We start from the raw sequence: 17,126 nt of genomic DNA, 5'->3' as shown, positions 1-17,126 counted from the left end.
TGTGAAGAGTGGGAGAAGAGGGTTGCATTGATAATCCAACACAATGGGCAGCACATTGAACACATTTTATAAGAAACTTTTTCAGAAACTTGTAAATAACTCATGAAAGAATAAAGTTACATTGAAACCAAGCACACCATTGTTTTTCTTGTGACATTACCAATAAGTTTGATGTGTCACATGGCCCTCTTCCTATTGAAAAAACAAAAGTTGTATCAAAGATGGCCGACTTCTAAATGGCCACCATGGTCACCACCCATCTTGAGGAGTTTGCCCCCTCACATATACTAATGTGCCACAAACAGGACTTTAATATCACCAACCATTCCCATTTTATTACGGTGTATCCATATAAATGGCCCACCCTGTACATCAATATAATATTATAAATACTATACTAACAATATAACATGAATGCTTAAAGTAAATGTGTATAACCATGATGATGGCCTTGACTTTTAACTGACTTTTGACTCTGAGCGTGTCCTGATCCATTCAACAAGACAGCTGGGGGATGTTTTTACTGCCCCACCCAAACTGTGAAAGACAAAACAGTGTTAAGTGATGTCACTACTACTGCTAATGTAAACCAGCTGTGGATCTTATGGGCTGTATGGGACTGAAATTCCATGTGTTTTAGACCACAGATGTGTGTAAGTATGTACGTGTCTGTGTACAATTTGTCAGTAGTTGTCTAAGGAGCTTGGCAGCAGTTAAAAACCCAACTTCTCTTTAAACTCAAAATCAAACAAATCATCACGCAAAATCACTCACTTTTTTTCTGGGAAAAAATAGGCTGAAAACAGGAAAACATATACAATGTTATTTATTTAGTTTTTTTTTCATGTTAAATCCCATTTTAACTACAGAGTGCTAGTGAAATTAAATAGTCACACTGAAATATTGATGTGATAATGGTACGATACAAGATGGATCAAAAGAACAATGAATGCAGGACATTCCAGTTTGATATCAAAGTTTTTAAAGTTATTATCCTTATTGTTATTGTTATTAGGCATGTCAGGGTAAACTGATGTTACCTGTATTTATAGGATTAAAAAGGCATATTTGGACCATTAGATGCTGAACTTGATTCATTTCTAAATATATTTCTTTGTCATATAACCTAGATAAAATATCATGATGACGGGAGAAGTATATACTTAAACACAATAAAAGTTATAAAATGAAAATCTTGGCACATAGAATGAGCAATACAAGTATGGATACACAGAATAAAAACAAGTATATACAGTACTGGACAGAGAATAATACTAACAAATGGATGGGCAGAGGTGACATAAGGAGGCTCTGTGTCTGAAGTCCTTGTGAGTTTGTTGGTCAAACAGTGAGTAAAGAGGCTTTTTGGCTTCGTGATTAATGCCTCGGTGTGACTTAAACGTCAATAGTCGTTTTGCTTCACCATGGCGATTGTCCACAACTTGGTTAGCCATCATTTTACAAATCGTCTACATTTTTCATGGCTGTCGCATGCGGTTAAGATTTATCAATCACTGACACGACTGATCAAAATGATCATGAAGCACACATATGTACATACAGTACAATAAGGAGGATAAGCGTAGATGCATGTATGGATATATACAGTCAATGCACAGTACAGATGCAAGTTAATACACTCATGCAAAATGTCATAGTACACCCACACACACACACACACTTTCAACCACCTACGCACGTTAAGAATACAAGATGTATTCTTGTAAACAGATTTCAAGGCAGTGTAAGTTAGTTCCTGTCTGTCTGTTATGGTCTTACATTAATGTAAGGACACGTGTTATTTAGGTGCTTTAGCTGTGTTTTCAGTTGGATGTTTGGCTGGAGCATTAAACCAGATGACAGGCAGAGCCTCTGCTGAAGTGGACAGCACATTGCTGTGACTCCAGAGGCTGCAGTCATCATGGTAGCAAGCTGTGGTTAATACTAACATTATAGTTTCTTCACACCCAGAACTGCCCATCTCCTGTCTTTCTTCTCCTTCCTGACTGCCATCAAAACCCAGGAACCGAGTCTTCGTCGTGATTAATCAGCATCATTCATCTCTACCATTATTGTCATCATCAGACTAGTTTTCCTGATTTTTTTTTGAGGCACATAGCTAAAAGAGCAGGTAACAGGACCATATAACAACAGGAGTGTTTATGTAAGGGATTGCTGTAGTCCCTAAAGTCCACATTTCTGTGGCCTCTGTTTGATTAGGCAGGAGTGAATTCTGAAACAAAGATGTGTTTTCATCAGACGTGTCTGTGTGTATAGATGGGTAGTTCCTGGGATTCAATTCATTTTGGACTATTTCACAGCTCAGTGTCTGCTGTCTTGGTGGTGGAGTGGCCGTTGGTAGGTGGAGGAGGTTGGGTCTTGGCTGCCTCGGGGGACTCTCCATTTACGCTGGGTTTCTCCTGGGTCTCGGGAGTGGGGATGAGCGGGGCTACAGAAGCAAGAGTGCTCCCCTGGTTCTCCTGATCTGCTGGATAGGTCTCATCTGTCTGTAAATAGACCACAAGTAGGAGCTCATCAAACAAAAGCTAGAAATTTTCAACTGACCATCACAATACACACATGAAATAATACAAAGTTGTTTTCTGTTCAGAATTTACAATTTTATGAAGATTTTTAATTAATCCAGGGTGCACGGTATGGTGTACTACAGCTTACAGTAACACCTGTGCCAGCATTATTATATATATAAATAAGAGCGTTCCACAATGGAAAGATACTGTATATTGTACAATATTCTTACCAGCTTCACTGCCTTGGTGTCAGTCCTGCGTTGGCAATAGCAATAACCTACAGTGATTCCAAGGGCAGCAAGCAGACCACTGACAAGTAGTCCCACAAACACAGAGGAATTTGATGATGACGACGACGACGATGATGATGATGGTGATAAATCTAATGATGGTGATGGACCTTTAGTACTGTCCACCTACAAAAAAAGTATAAAAGGACAATGTGTGATTAAAAAAAGTTATATGGGAACAGTTAAAAATGACATTCCTGGTCAAAAAGATCCAGAAGAAAATAAGAGGTGTTCTTATCTCAGTCATGAGATGCAAGTTGTGAGAGTGCAAGTTAAGTGCTCATAGCTGAGTTTTTGCTGTCTGTATCTGTGGTAGTGCATTACAATAAGAGAACTTTCACAGGGACAGAGTAGGGTTCAAATTAAACGTGAAGCCAAATGTTGGCCTTTTATAATTTGATTTGTAGCCGGTGTATAATGTCCATGCTGTCCTATTTGAATGGAGAATAAAGAAGGAAGCTGGAGGATTGTCTATTTGCAAGTAGTTTAAAAAAAATCAGAATGGATGGATAAATAACTTTTTTCTGAAATTCGCCTTCTGTAGCCTTGTACGGAGCCCCGCAGGGGACATGAGAGGAAAAAAAAATTAAGACGGACAAAAGTTTTGCGAGATCTCGCAAAACAAACTCGGGATTCGCAAAACTTTTAGCCGCATTCTTCAGAGGCCACCAGCTCAAAGCCGACCGGGAGGTCGAGGCACGATGTGCTGGGAAAGCGGTGTTCCTCCCGGCTGTAGTAGGTCTCGACCTCCCGTTAGCTTCAAGCTAGTGGGTGTCAGATCTCTGAAAACGTTGGAACACTTTTGCAAATATGTGATGTCTTGTAAACCGAGCAGTTATCTGACATTTACACAACTACATTCACGCCTGAAAATATCTTAAAAGTGTATTTTGTGACCCAGAAAGAGTAATATTACAACTAAGTAGCTGCCGCCATTGTTGGAATTCAACTTTTGCGAGATCTCGCAAAAGTTTTGCGAGATCCCGAGTTAGTTTTGCGAGATCTTGCAAAAGTCCGTCTTAATTTTTTTTTCTCCCATGTCCCCTGCGGGGCTCCATAGCTTTGAGAGAAACTCATATACAGTATATTAAAAAAATATATATTATGAAGGGTTTTCACACAAAAAGTAAGAAAAACAAAAAAGTGCATACTTGCTGTTATGTGGATGGACAGTAGTTTCTGTAATAGTACACTTTTCCATATGTCGCTGTCTAGGCTGGAGCAATCTCCTACAAAATATATCCTAGTTTGCAATTGCCTGATGCAATTTTCACTTTTTCAGTACATAGTTTTATTCATACACAGGGAGCACAGGGCCACCAATCAAACATGTGTTTCACACTGGCCTTGTGTGCCTTACAGACAAGATGCAGCTGAGTGAACTTGCTGACCACACCTTCGTTTTTTTTACCCACTTTAACCCTGAATAATGATATCATCATTGCACAACTTCAGGCTTTGTAACTTGGGAACACTTTTTATTCTTCTGTAATGTGATCCAGACTGCTTTCAGCATTCCCAGAAGACCACTGTGAGCTGTAACTTTGAATCCTCAGTTAGTTGGGAGTGGGCTCACAGCTGGACTCTTCTGTAATGCTCAGAGCTTTGAAAAGAAGAGGAAGAAACTCAGGAAGGCTGAAGTCAAATGACAAAATCAATCCCAGGGAATCTGTACTGTTCTCCATCTGTTGCTTGTGACTGATCAAATCCTACATCTCATTCCTGCTTTGCCTGAACTTACATGACCATAGTTGGATGTTTAATTTGAATCGGCATATTTTAACATAAACAATTTATTTGATACTGAAGATAGAAGGAGAAAAACATGTGTTGGATTTACAGATTTTAGTGTTCTTATTTCCCATAACCTCCATTGTAATATTATAAAATGTAATCCACGGATACCGACTCTGTTATCAGTGTCATATCAAGCTATTTAGGAATTTCATGTTTAGTTTCAGGTTGAGTTGGACAGTTGATGGTTCTGGCTTGATGTTGCAGTAATGACCTATAGAACGGACTTGTTGCTCTGTCTCTACACACCTGGAGTCACATATGGCACAATGTAACGATGACTTCCGATGTAACATTTAGCATCAAATTTCTTTTGTTGTTCGTCAAAAAATACATGTACAATTACAGTTTAATAATGTATGGATAAGTATATTGTATTACACAGTAAGATAAATCTGTAGTTTTTTCTGTAGGTCAGATATTTCTGTTTTGACAAACCTTAAAAAGAAATAAAAAATCTATATTATATTAAAGTTGTTGCAAAAAACAGTTGGAAAAAAAATGAGCCACACCTGTTCGAGTGCATGAGTGGAAACATTAGCTCTCCAGTTCATTTGTCTCCAGCATTTAGCACAGCTTCATGATTTACAACTGCTGAGGAATGTTTGAGAAAAGATCCACTTTTATGAGACCAATTTTTCCAACTGTAGGTCTTTAAACACATTCATTTGATTCCTCCAAGCAGCACAAAACACTTCCTCTGGGCACAAGGTGTAGGGAGCCAGATAAAGGGTCTTGGTTAGAGGGAATGCCACCAGGAAGTGACTGGGATTAGCGCTGTCTCCTCTCATATCACTGTACTTATACTCCACATACGTATAACTACAGCTTTTGTTATCCCTTGTAAATACATGTTTAAAAAATAAATGTCATCATTTATATAACATGCAGCATAACATATATAATTTTCATTTTTGCTGTTAGAGTTATTGGTGATAGAGGTACTACTAGTTAATAAGTTGAAAATATGATGCTACAGGCCGGTATTTACCATTGTATTATCATTGCTGGAGTTGTCTTCGTCCGTTTGCGGTTCTGCCGTGAGCAACCAAAGCTCACTGTTGTTAGCCAAACTTTTGGTTAGTGAAGTAATGAGGGAATCAATGAAGGTTTCGTTTGTCCCTGAAAATAAAGTTTAAATACAAAGTTTTGTCAGGCGCCATGTCTTATGTCACAAAAGCCTGTCTGTACATATTTGAAGGAACTTGGCACTTTAAAATAATATCTCTAAAATATAGTGAAATTCTCTGGAATCCAGTGCTGTTCTCACATCCCATTATACATTTTTTGAAGGCTCTTACCGTTATTGACACTCGGTGCTGTGGTAGGGGTGGTGGTTTGGTCTTGACATATCACTACACCTGTAAGGAAGGGAGAGCAGGTGAATCACAGAAAGACAGAGACATCGAGAAAAAGGAATTGCAAATTAAACACTTTATAATTAAAATGGTAAAAAAAAAAAAAAAAAAAAAAAGCTTCCTGCATAAATACAAAGTTTGTCCCATATGTTTTGTCATTTCATTTCTTGCAAGGGCTCATAAAGTTTGATGCCAATCAGACAAAGCAGGGTTTTTTTCTCGGTATTGTAGGTCCAAAGTATAATGTCACTTCCTATGACAACATTATCTAGCTTTACATTACAGTTCAAGCCTTATTTTGAACCTATTCTGTTGGATTTGCTTCAAACTTGCAGCCTAAATTTTATTATCCCTTGGCAAGAGGACATTTATTTATTTATTATATAAAAGTGATAGTGATGTCTCAAATGAGAGCAAGTACCAAATCTTAAATGATTAGCCTACAAATTCTGATGCAAATTAAATCAATCGGGTCCTACCTGAAGTACTATAATTAGTTCCATGATGTGTGCCACTGTCTCTGCTGCAGTTATGATTACATTAAATATACCAAATCCCACAAAATGAGTGTTAACTTCTAGTTGTTTCAGTTCATTTATACAGGTTAAAGTTTTTTCCATCTCATGCATTGGCTCTTGTCTTCACATCATCTGTAATTCACAGATATCAAATATCAAAACTTCTTACACTTGATTTTCCACAGTCATGCCAGTGCAGTACTTCTTGCAGTTGCAACAAACTGCTAATGTATATATAATCACCTTTAAGAAAAGATGTTTTATGTAAATATCTGTGAGTTTTTATCATTTTGTTTGTTTCTAATAGAGGTTAAAAAGCTGGTTTGAACATCTTCTCCTGGTGATTTAAACCTCAAGCCCACCCAAAAACATTTAACAGTTTGGCATATTTTGTTAATTGTACTTGCTAATTAGTGCTCACGGTTGTCTTAATTTTTACTCTCTGCATCATATAAAAATGAGCAGCTAAGTTTCAAAGGGTTGTGACCTCACCACACATCCATCTCTTGGGAGAAATCTTGTTTATGTAATAACTTCTTTTGGAAATCTAATATCATAATCATATTATGACTGAAAATTAATCTTAACAAGTATTTTTATATATTGAAGACTGGACAGTGTTATTAAACGTAAATGCTCAGATAACAAGCTCCTTTGACTTGTATTTTTTTTAAAACAGCCGCAAAAAGATATAACTATGTAGCACAGCTTTGCCACAGTCATGAAGGGTAAATGAGACATAATCAGCATCAGGGATCATCCTGCCTACTGTATGATGGCGGTGTAATTCAATTCAGCCTGAACTTCTAAACACTCCCCTTCTCATGGCAGAAACCCAGTGTAGTGTGTAAACAATTTAACGTGTAACCAAAACTATTCTGCAATCAAAGCAAAAATGTTTTCAGTGCACCACTATCATTCTTTAGTGAAACACAAGACACATTTATGGGACGTAGATTTAAATGTTTAGCGTGTGTTTGTAATCCTATAAACATGGCTAATTTGAACATATTCTTGGGAAGTGCCGAGGTCACTTTGAAATGTTTTCATCCAAAACAAGAAGCTAGCGAATGGCCAATATGATGCATCTACCACTCTAGATTGGACCATGTAGGTTCTCTCCAGTAATGTGTCCAAAGTTGGTCATATGCTACAATTAAATTTGTAAATTGGGGTACAAATCTGGGCTATCAGATCATTCGATTAATTATGATTTAATCTGCTATGTTTAATATGTCAAAAATAGCCACCCTACCAAATTGACTTACCTTAGTTTATACCTCGTGACTCTAAATATTTCTTAGTGCAATCAGTATCGGTGAAAGATTTTAAAGCATTCCACTTACTAAGCAGTCTGTATGAATTGTAAGACACTGTAAATCCCTTTATTCTTATGTTTTATGAATGAAAAAAATCACTATTCAGAAAAAAGGTGATTACATTAATCCTTACATGTTGAAACATTATGGAATATGTCAAACCGTTATAGGTAGTAGTGCCTCACTACTGTGGACACAGACAGCTTATACAATTGTGTGAAAAGTCTTCCTATGTTTCCAACAAGGCCCCCCTGGCCTCAACAAGAAGCCTTAGGCGCTCCAGTCTCAACACAAACACAGGGAAACACAAAAAATGCATAAACACATCCTTGGTCTCTCTCAGAAAGCATAAGGCCAAGACTGTGAGTAAATCTTGGGTGAAGATTGAGTAAATCTTGCTCTTCACTGCTTGACTACATGAAGTGGACTTCCTGGCCTGGCTGTCCTCCTTTTAGCCTGGGTGTTCTACCGGTTGATGTGGTATGTAGCCAGATGTAAAGAACTAAATAATAAGTTAAATCAGATGTGCTGTACACTGTAGTTGTTGTTGGGCAAATTAAAATTACAGACAGTGAGACAAAAGGTAAAACTTCTTTGAAAAAAAAAGAAATATGAGTCTCTTAAAGCACCTGCTTTGTCTGCTGCCATGATGTGCATGTAGCTCCCGGGAAGTGCTTTGTTCTCTTTACATAGTTTATAGGACCACAAGAGTTTTTAACATGCTGCTGGAGTAATGCGATGCTGGTCTCAAGTTTAATCCAACTGTACTTCATGTACTTTAAATGGCAGGGGAATGTAAGCAACCCCTAAAGTCAGATACGCTGTAAACACTGTGGATGTCAGCCCCAGAAATAAAGCAAGATGATCCCTTGGGAGATTCTCAAGAATTTCACAAGTGACTGGACTTGGAGTAATGGATTACAGCATGAAAGGCCATTACAGAACTGGCAACCTGGATTGCACATCATCAATCACTACTTTTAGAAAAGCTTTGTGTATTCAGTCTATAGAAGATTCAAGTCTGTGCAGGGGTGCTATAGCCACATGTTGCAGGGAGGAGGCCGCGTATCATTATCATCAATTTATGCACTAAAGTTGCTATGACAGCCAGAACTTTCATTTTTACATTTGGTTTTGTTTCCTGCCAGACAACCTTCTTTCACCCCTCCTCCTCACTGGGGAAAAGTCTCCCCTTGCTGTATGCACTAACAGATGCAAAAACATCATTTCACGAGCATGGTGCCAAAATCACAAGCTAGAGAATGTACAAAGCGTAATGTTCTCTGAAGGTAGTCTAAAACTAATCTTACCATGGTAAGGTAAGATTAAATACAGATTTTACTCCTGTGTGTTCATTTTAATGGTCGCTTCAGGTCTCTTCCTGAGAATGCAGCTTCTCTACTCATAAAAAAGTACGAAAATTAAACTTTTTATGTTATCCTGCGCTTGCTTCACTTTATTTACTTGATTTACTTTTAGCTATTTACTACATTTAAAGGGCAGTTGAGATATTTAGTCCAATAGCAATAATGATGAGCATAACAATAATAAAAATGCACTTTTTTAGCATCAGAGGTTGAGCACTTCCTTTGAATTTCTCATTCAACCATGATGAAATTGAAATCGTTGATCTAGTGCATATTTTAAAAATCAAACTGCATGAGTGGATTCTGCTACATACAATACTTGGTATACTTGTTCTGAATTCATCATCATCATCATCATTATTAATACTTTACTTGCGCTGAATAAACAGACTCCTTTAATGCATAAGTCTACTGTATGTCTGCCTATATATGAGAACAAGTATATTTATTTCCCGTGTCGCTGTTATGGGAAATAACTTAATATGAAACAAAAATCTCTCAGCTGCCATTGTGATTGTCATCCCAGCTTTTGATTTTAGGGTGGGGAAGAAGCAGGAAATTGCAGTAAAAACAAACGTTGTCACACCTGATTAAGTGGTTGCAGTCAGACAGTATAAGCCGGGGACAGGAGTCCTTCACTTATGGTATTTGAGGATGAGGCCTGTTTCCTCTCTGGGGAGATTGGGGAGGAGGCCTGGAGAGGGGGATGAGTGGTGCAGCTGCAGCAAGTCTCCTTGGGGAGCTCTTTCCCTCCCTACATATGTGCTGTGCTGTGAAATCAGTAACATCATGCGAAAGGAGAAAAGTCTCAGCCCTAAACCTTGGGGCTTAGATTTGACCTCCACCCAGACTGTAGAGACAACACCTTGGATGTCATAATGAGCCACACCCTCCTTCCATTACTTCACCAGATGTCCAAAGCAGAGCCCAAAGTCTCCCATCACTCATCCCTTGCTACTCCTAGTTGTTCCTATTAGGAGGAATTCTATTTTATATTTTAAATTTAAGCAGAGATTCTTTTCAATCCTGCAGGCCTTCAAGAAAAATATAGATCTTTTCATTGCATAAACCAACTAAACACCAAAAAAAACCAAGAAAACAACAGCACACTAAATTTACTACAGTTCCGTTTATTACTATTTGGTGCAATGAAAATACTTGGAATATACCAGTTAATCAGTGAACATAAGAACTAATTTTGCTTCTGCACAGACGGTTTGCAAATGTTGACTTTTTCCACCCTGCACACGCCCCTGTTTTGAAACAAAACACAACTATAAAAAAAACAACCCAAAAACAATAATAATTAACAGGCTTGGAATGTTATCCATGCACATCCTTCTGTATGACAGGATGTGGATGTCACAGCACACAGTGACCTCTTTGAACTACAGGGACAAACATGCTGGAAACTACAGATAACAGCCATCACCAGGAACATACTCTTGGAGTGGAACTATAATGCCTGTTGTTATAGAAATATAACCTGGGACTGTTTTTATTAGGAAGATTTAACTTACTGATATTCTACCCAAGCCTGTTGTTTTTTGTTTCGTAAGCTATAGTACTGAAAAAAATGTTTTTCAGCAATAAAGCAAAAAAAACAAAAAGGTAACATTATTACTGATAGCAGCCACTCACTGTTGTTTTTATTCAACCTCTAATTTACTCATTAAAATCGTTTCAGCAGGGCAGTGAAACTCAAAACCTATGTTTCCAAAACACTATCCATTTTCTTAGTGGATTAGAAACTGGACACACCAGCTGTTCCAAGAGGCGGCAAGCTGCTCTCTTTTTCTATCCATGGATTGATTTCAAGACTCTAACATGTTTCATGATACTCTGTTGGGAAAGAAAAAAGAGACCGAAACAAATCGCTCTAAACAATCTGGCTTTGATATTACTGAAACTAAGGAACCAAATTGGAAGAGGAAGCCAGAAAAGTAACTGTAATAACTCAAAAACCTTGCAGTATCTCCTACAAATGAAAACACTTTCCCAGAAACATATACGCTACAAATGAATGTGGTGTTCCAACCAAGGGCTTTTAAGAACAGCAAGGGGTGCAGTCTTATGCTTTCAATTAGGATGTCTAAAGTATGCCTTCAACAATGTGCCATTTAATGAACATTAATTACCAAGAGCTATTATTTTGGCAGTCAAAACCCCCCACTAATGCTCATTAAGAGCTTTTATCCCCCTGGGTAAACAATATAGCCCTCTTTAAGGAAACCCCAGCCTGGGTATCCAACGTAGATTATGTGTTTATGCAGTGATTGCATTCTACTGGTGTTACGACATCCTCATAACTTTACATAAGTCAGTAAGGACAATCTGTTGCTTACGTTTTAGCAAGGGAAAAAGCAATGATGACATAATAAGTGAAACGATTTTTCCAAGTTCTTGTTTTAGAAATCACACTTATTTTCTGTTCATTAGCTGAATATAGAGCTGAGTTTCATCTGAGCAGAGATGTTAAGAGCTTCTCATCCTTTGGACATCTCATAGTGTCAATTTTCAATTAAATGAGAGACTACTTTTTTTCTTCTTTCAATCCTAGCAGCTGGAAAATTGCAGCAAAGTGCCAGGGGAACAATGAACAATAAGCTCACCAGGACAGCAGTAATTGGAAGAAGGAAGATTTGAATGGTAGCACAGCTTCTGTTTTTCATTGTTGTGTAAATTTGAGATCCTGTTTCTCTTTCTTCTTTCTTCTACCTTATTATTCTAGTTGCTACGTTCTTTGCTAGTTAACTACCCCTCCAGTTTTCATACGATTTTCACCATTCAAACTCTGCTAATGGTTGGTATATCTTTTGGTGCTCATAACTTATGCTTTTTGAAATATGAAGGTTTTTAATGCCATTTTTTTGGCCCATTTTGATGAATAGAACCACATTACAAGTGTGTTTGATGATTTAGCTCACAAGGGTGAGCTGTGTTTCAGCTCAGTGAGATGAGCAGCTGTTTTGTGACTCGGAGGACTGGGTTTGAATGTCAGCCATGGCTAAAAAAAATTTAAGCAAAATTTCTTTTAAGTTCAACTTTTTCACCTCTTTTTAGCACAAATTTCAGCTTCTTCACCCCTTTTCAGCAGAATTTTCAGTTGCTTCGCCCCTTTTCAGCAAATACTTCAGCTTCTTCACCTCTTTTCAGCAGAAAGTTCTGTTTTTTAACTCTTTTCAGCACAAATTCCGCTTCTTCACCTCTTTTCAGCAGAAAGTTCAGCTTCTTCAGCTGTTTTCAGCAAATTCCACTACACGGCATTCACACTGCATTTTTGCAGGAAATGCAACTTTTTCTAGTTAAGATTTTTTCACAAGGTAAATATTGTTGCTAGACAATCTATTTATCGAAGTAATTTCCTTTACATGGATGATCATTAGTTAGCGGCTTTGTTTTGCTTTTCATTAACATCATTTTTGGAAGGAAGTTGGCTCCAAATAAAGATAATTCAGAGAGAAATACATTTCAAAATGTGATTTTGCGCATGTGGGTTCGGAGATATGGTATCAGAATGTACACTGATACAAGCTGTTTATTCACATCTAATCCGGTTTGCACATTTAGAAATCGCTAAAGCAAAATGGCTGGTTTTACAGAACACAGGCTTCAGGTTTAATTGCTCTGCAAGCTCACATGGCTCCTCAACCATGACTTTGGGCCCAAGTGAACACACACCCTAGGCTGACATAAGACCATGATCTGCCAAGGCTTACATAAAAGACCCACACCCTTCAGCAGATGACGTGACTCAAACTTCATCATCACAACTTGAGACTGAAAGAATGCTGGTCAATAGCCGAGGGCCACGAGTGGCAATATTCTGGCCATGTTTACATTGGCAACGTTGTTGTCTGAGAAACAAAGCTTCAAAAATGTGTGTGCAGAGACATATCAGGGCTTATTTTCACTGAAGTCTGCTCTTTCACTTTAAAACATTAAGTCTTGACCCTCTCATCTTTTACTTGTTCTTGTTCAGAATGAATTAGTCTCATATTTTTACAGATCATCACAAAGTACTAACAGCTTTTTACTTCTACACATGTGCAAAAATGCACACAAGTAACTTAATAAGAAACTGGAATATTCCAACCATGAATGAAACTTTTTTTCACTATGATATGTAGCAGCAATTGTTCTATCCTATTCCGCTCCGCCTGAGGCCCTGACTTAGCAACAGAAACAGTCATTGTAGATGACAAGCTGAAGTAAGTGAGACAAGATGTTTTTCCCCTTCTCCAGAGCAGATTTAAAGCTTGGGTTTTCCCCTGAAATCTTGAGAGAGAGAGGGAGAGAGACCGCTTATAACATACTCCAAAAGGCAATGAATGACATCATCTAAAATTTTAGTCCATGGCCATTTCAGCGCTGCATATTTGCACGCCTGCATAGATACTGAATTACAGCCATGGGAAGTGAGTGTATAAACTCAATCTGTTTGCAGTCAGGGTGAGAGACCTGTTTATATGTGACGAGGATATTTGCTCGGATAAACCAACTGAGTAAATCTGGGGTTAAAAGTGAAGGAAATTTGGTTCCAAAAAACCAGTTCTTTGAATGGCCACTTGAGACTGATTCTGCAAGTCAGTGCCCAAGACGCCCATGTTAATGTCCCAGCAGTAGAAATAAACATGTATACACCCTGATACAAAAATCAGTCTTTATCTCAATAGCAAATCTCCACCTTATGAAAACTGTGCAGAGGGGACACTTTTTTAAATAGTTCTTTGCACGTTTGCAGCAACATGACATTACTGCTAAGCCAAAACCTTTTGTTAAACATCCTCTGTAATATGCTGCTGACATGCCACAGGCACATGAAAAACACTCTGACCAGTTGAGGGGCTCTATCTCTCAGGGTGCCTTGTTGTATATAACATCTGGCGTGTCCTTTATTAGCCTTCGTTTCAGTAGCTACTCATCACTCCTGACTGAAAGCACCCCATTGGCATTTTGGAAATGCTCCAACCAAAGGCCGTTTCAAGTCGTTTGGTTATAGTCGTTATGCAGTTTTGTCTTCATAAAAAGTCTTTACAGCTGTCCATTCCTCCCACATACAACAAGCTGAAAGTGAGAACCAACACATTTACCATCTAATACTCTGAGACTTTGAGATAAACTATTATTACAACATAGCACCGGTCACAATGCCAACATACCAAATTGCGAAAGGTTTTGTATGATGTGGGACTTTCCAAGACTTTGCAAAAAATGTGTATTCAAGGTTCCCAGATATCAGAGAGAAAAACAGAAAACTTAATGTTAAAGTTCTGCTTTTTTTGTCACTCCATTTGCTTTTGTCAGTCTTACAATGACTGCTAATATCGCATTAATCAAACCTCTTGATGTACAACAATCCCATACTGAACATTGCAAGATGAGAGATTTGATTCAAGACTCTGTGTTTATCAGGCAAGACTTGGAAAAAACCTTCTTTATGTAGATCAAGACATCTATTATGGAGAAAGAAACATTAAAACTGTCTGTGTCTTTGAATGAATTATGACGTCATCAAGGGACAGATTTCTGATACTACTGCAACCACAGAAGCTGGTATTGTCAAAAGAAATCAATGACAATTTGTCTCTTGTGACCTAGAGCTGGGACCCATGTAAACTAAATCAAAACAAGAAAAAAAAAAAAAATCACACACACACAGAATGGCAGAGCTGCATGAAGACACAACAATCCATCACATATAATTAGGTGAGAAATGTTCAGTTTTTGTTTTTCTGAGCCGTCTGTGACCAGATTTGTGTAATCAAAGGACTGCTGTTGGATGTGGTGAGAAGCGTAGGACGGGTGAGCAGACAACACAACTGCAGAGTTCTTACAGTAGAAATCAGAAGCTGTGTGCTTAAACCTAAAACAAAGGTGCAATGTTTATATCCTTTTTTTTTGAAATGCTAATTAAGACCACTGCTTAAACATTGATTTGCAAATAGAGCAAGAGGCGATCATGGCTGAGATCATAATAAGAAGTGGGTAAAAACAGACTCAGTTAATTAAATTATACAAAATTCTTGACATAATAAAACTAGACTGGATTAGAACACAAATAACCAGGGTCACTGGGGCTCAGGTGCTTTAGCGCTTTAGTAATTACAGGTTTCATCCCTGGTCTGTTCACATGCCAATGTTCTTTGGCAAAACAGTGAGCCACAAGTTGTTCTTGAAGTCAAGTGAGTCCCTTTCATTGAAGGTCCATTACTGTATGAGTGCATATCATTCATTGCTTAACACAAATAAACATGGTTGGTTATTAGATCACTTGTCAGACATTATTTCTCACATTTTTAAATATTAGAAAGACTGAAGGAGTAGCATGTTGCCTGAACAGTAACGCCTCTTGAGATGACTTTGTGACTTGTATACTAGGGTATATACATCGAAAAAAGTAATCTGCGTTGACAGGGTGTGCCCAGAGTAATTAGATTTCAATGTAAATTTAATTACCATCTGTTAGGCTGCTGATGCAGGCAAGATGCCTGCATCAGTATGCCTCTTTACTACACTACAAACATGTTCTGCCATCTCATGATTGTTTCCCCTTTAAAAGTTAAGCTTCAGTTATTTTCCATCAATCTTGAAAACTCCTCTTAGTGTTCCCAAGGTCACTCCAAACATTTACCGCCCCTGTGGCCTTAGCTCTGCAGAAGTCGTTACATTGGGCTGAACTAGAACTAGACCTGGTTTACAACAAGCGAGGAAGCTCTATCGTCCAAGCCGTACATTACCCTGCAATTAACATCAGGCCTCGGACTTATTTGGAGTGGACTGCCCAGTGTGTCCACACACATCCACATAATTGCACACTTGCGCACACAGAGGCACACACTTTTACTATAAGGAACACAGATAAAAGAACTATTTTTGCTCAGTGTTGAAATAATATGAAATGTGGTTACTTTTACACATGTAGTACATGTGCAGCTCTATAAATACATTCCGCATAATATATGTGTGTGTGTGTGTGTGTATTCTGAGACTATATTATGTGTGGTTTACTAGCTCCACTGAGATACACTGCGGGGTATAAAGTATAATGAGTATGTACAGCAGCTTCCACTTCTGAGCAAAGCCTTTGTGTCTGCTGCTACTCCACTGCTAACCATGCCTCTTTGCATTTGTGTGCAATCTCATGGTGGAACACATCAAAGCAAATCCCCAGCTAGTTTGTAAGCTACTGTGACATAAACAAAATCTTGCTGATGGAGTAGAACGTTAGACACTTTTAGATACAAAAAAAAGAGGAAACCGTTCAACTTCACACAATATATAAAACTCTGTTTGGATAGAATAACTAACTAAGAATGAATGCCCGAAAATGCAAAATAACATACTTTAATAAATACTTATTACAGTACTCACTGCTAAGGAACAGAGTGCAGAGAAACAGAGGTTGAGTCATCTTTCTGTAGAGTCCATTCATTCTCCACGTGGATGTAGCCATCCTCTTTGGTCTCAGTTGGTGCTGGGACTGTGTTAGAGCAAAAAGTTTCTACACACTGAAGGTTAGTGCGAGGGTGGGGAAGCAAAGGGTCGTCGGTGAGGTCTGATAGAGGAGAAAGATAGAGCCTGGTTTGTGTTCTCTTTCTCTTTATATGGCCCGACTCTTTGGCCTCTCACTCTGTGCTTTTTCCACACCCCCTTTCTAACTGCCTCCTGCCCATTTCCCGCAGAGCAACAGTCCCTCTTCCTCCCTTTACTGTGTTCCTGTGTGTGCTCGCATGATTAGCTGGCCAGAATGGGATAATGAGATGTTATTGGGAGATACTTGGCAGCAGACTAAGCTTTATGTGTTGTAGGTTTGTTTCCTGGTGAAAATACTTGTCTTCTTTCACAAAAGTGTGCACAATTTATGCACTGTTTCGATATTTCTGCAATTTGGTGGTTGTGCTTAGACTTAAGAAAGGCTTCAGGTGATACTCTAGCAGAAATATGAG

General features: G+C 38.3%; 1 protein-coding gene across 1 annotated transcript; it reads right to left on the bottom strand.

Moving 5' to 3' along the window:
- Positions 1–810: 810 nt before the first annotated feature.
- Positions 811–16,830, bottom strand: cd34 (CD34 molecule). The gene is made up of 5 exons (XM_006794052.3): positions 16,552–16,830; positions 5,917–5,976; positions 5,607–5,737; positions 2,762–2,947; positions 811–2,507 (listed from the first exon to the last, which is right to left on the bottom strand). Exons 1-5 carry the CDS (start codon positions 16,631–16,633, stop codon positions 2,316–2,318), a joined length of 651 nt encoding a protein of 216 aa, XP_006794115.2. The 5' UTR covers positions 16,634–16,830; the 3' UTR covers positions 811–2,315.
- Positions 16,831–17,126: the final 296 nt, after the last annotated feature.

Source organism: Neolamprologus brichardi, chromosome 20, assembly GCF_056152115.1.
Source record: "Neolamprologus brichardi isolate AB-2024 chromosome 20, ASM5615211v1, whole genome shotgun sequence".
NCBI classification, from domain to species: domain Eukaryota; kingdom Metazoa; phylum Chordata; class Actinopteri; order Cichliformes; family Cichlidae; genus Neolamprologus; species Neolamprologus brichardi.
The sequence above is the reverse complement of the archived record's forward strand: the minus strand, read 5'-3'. Positions and strand labels throughout refer to the sequence as shown.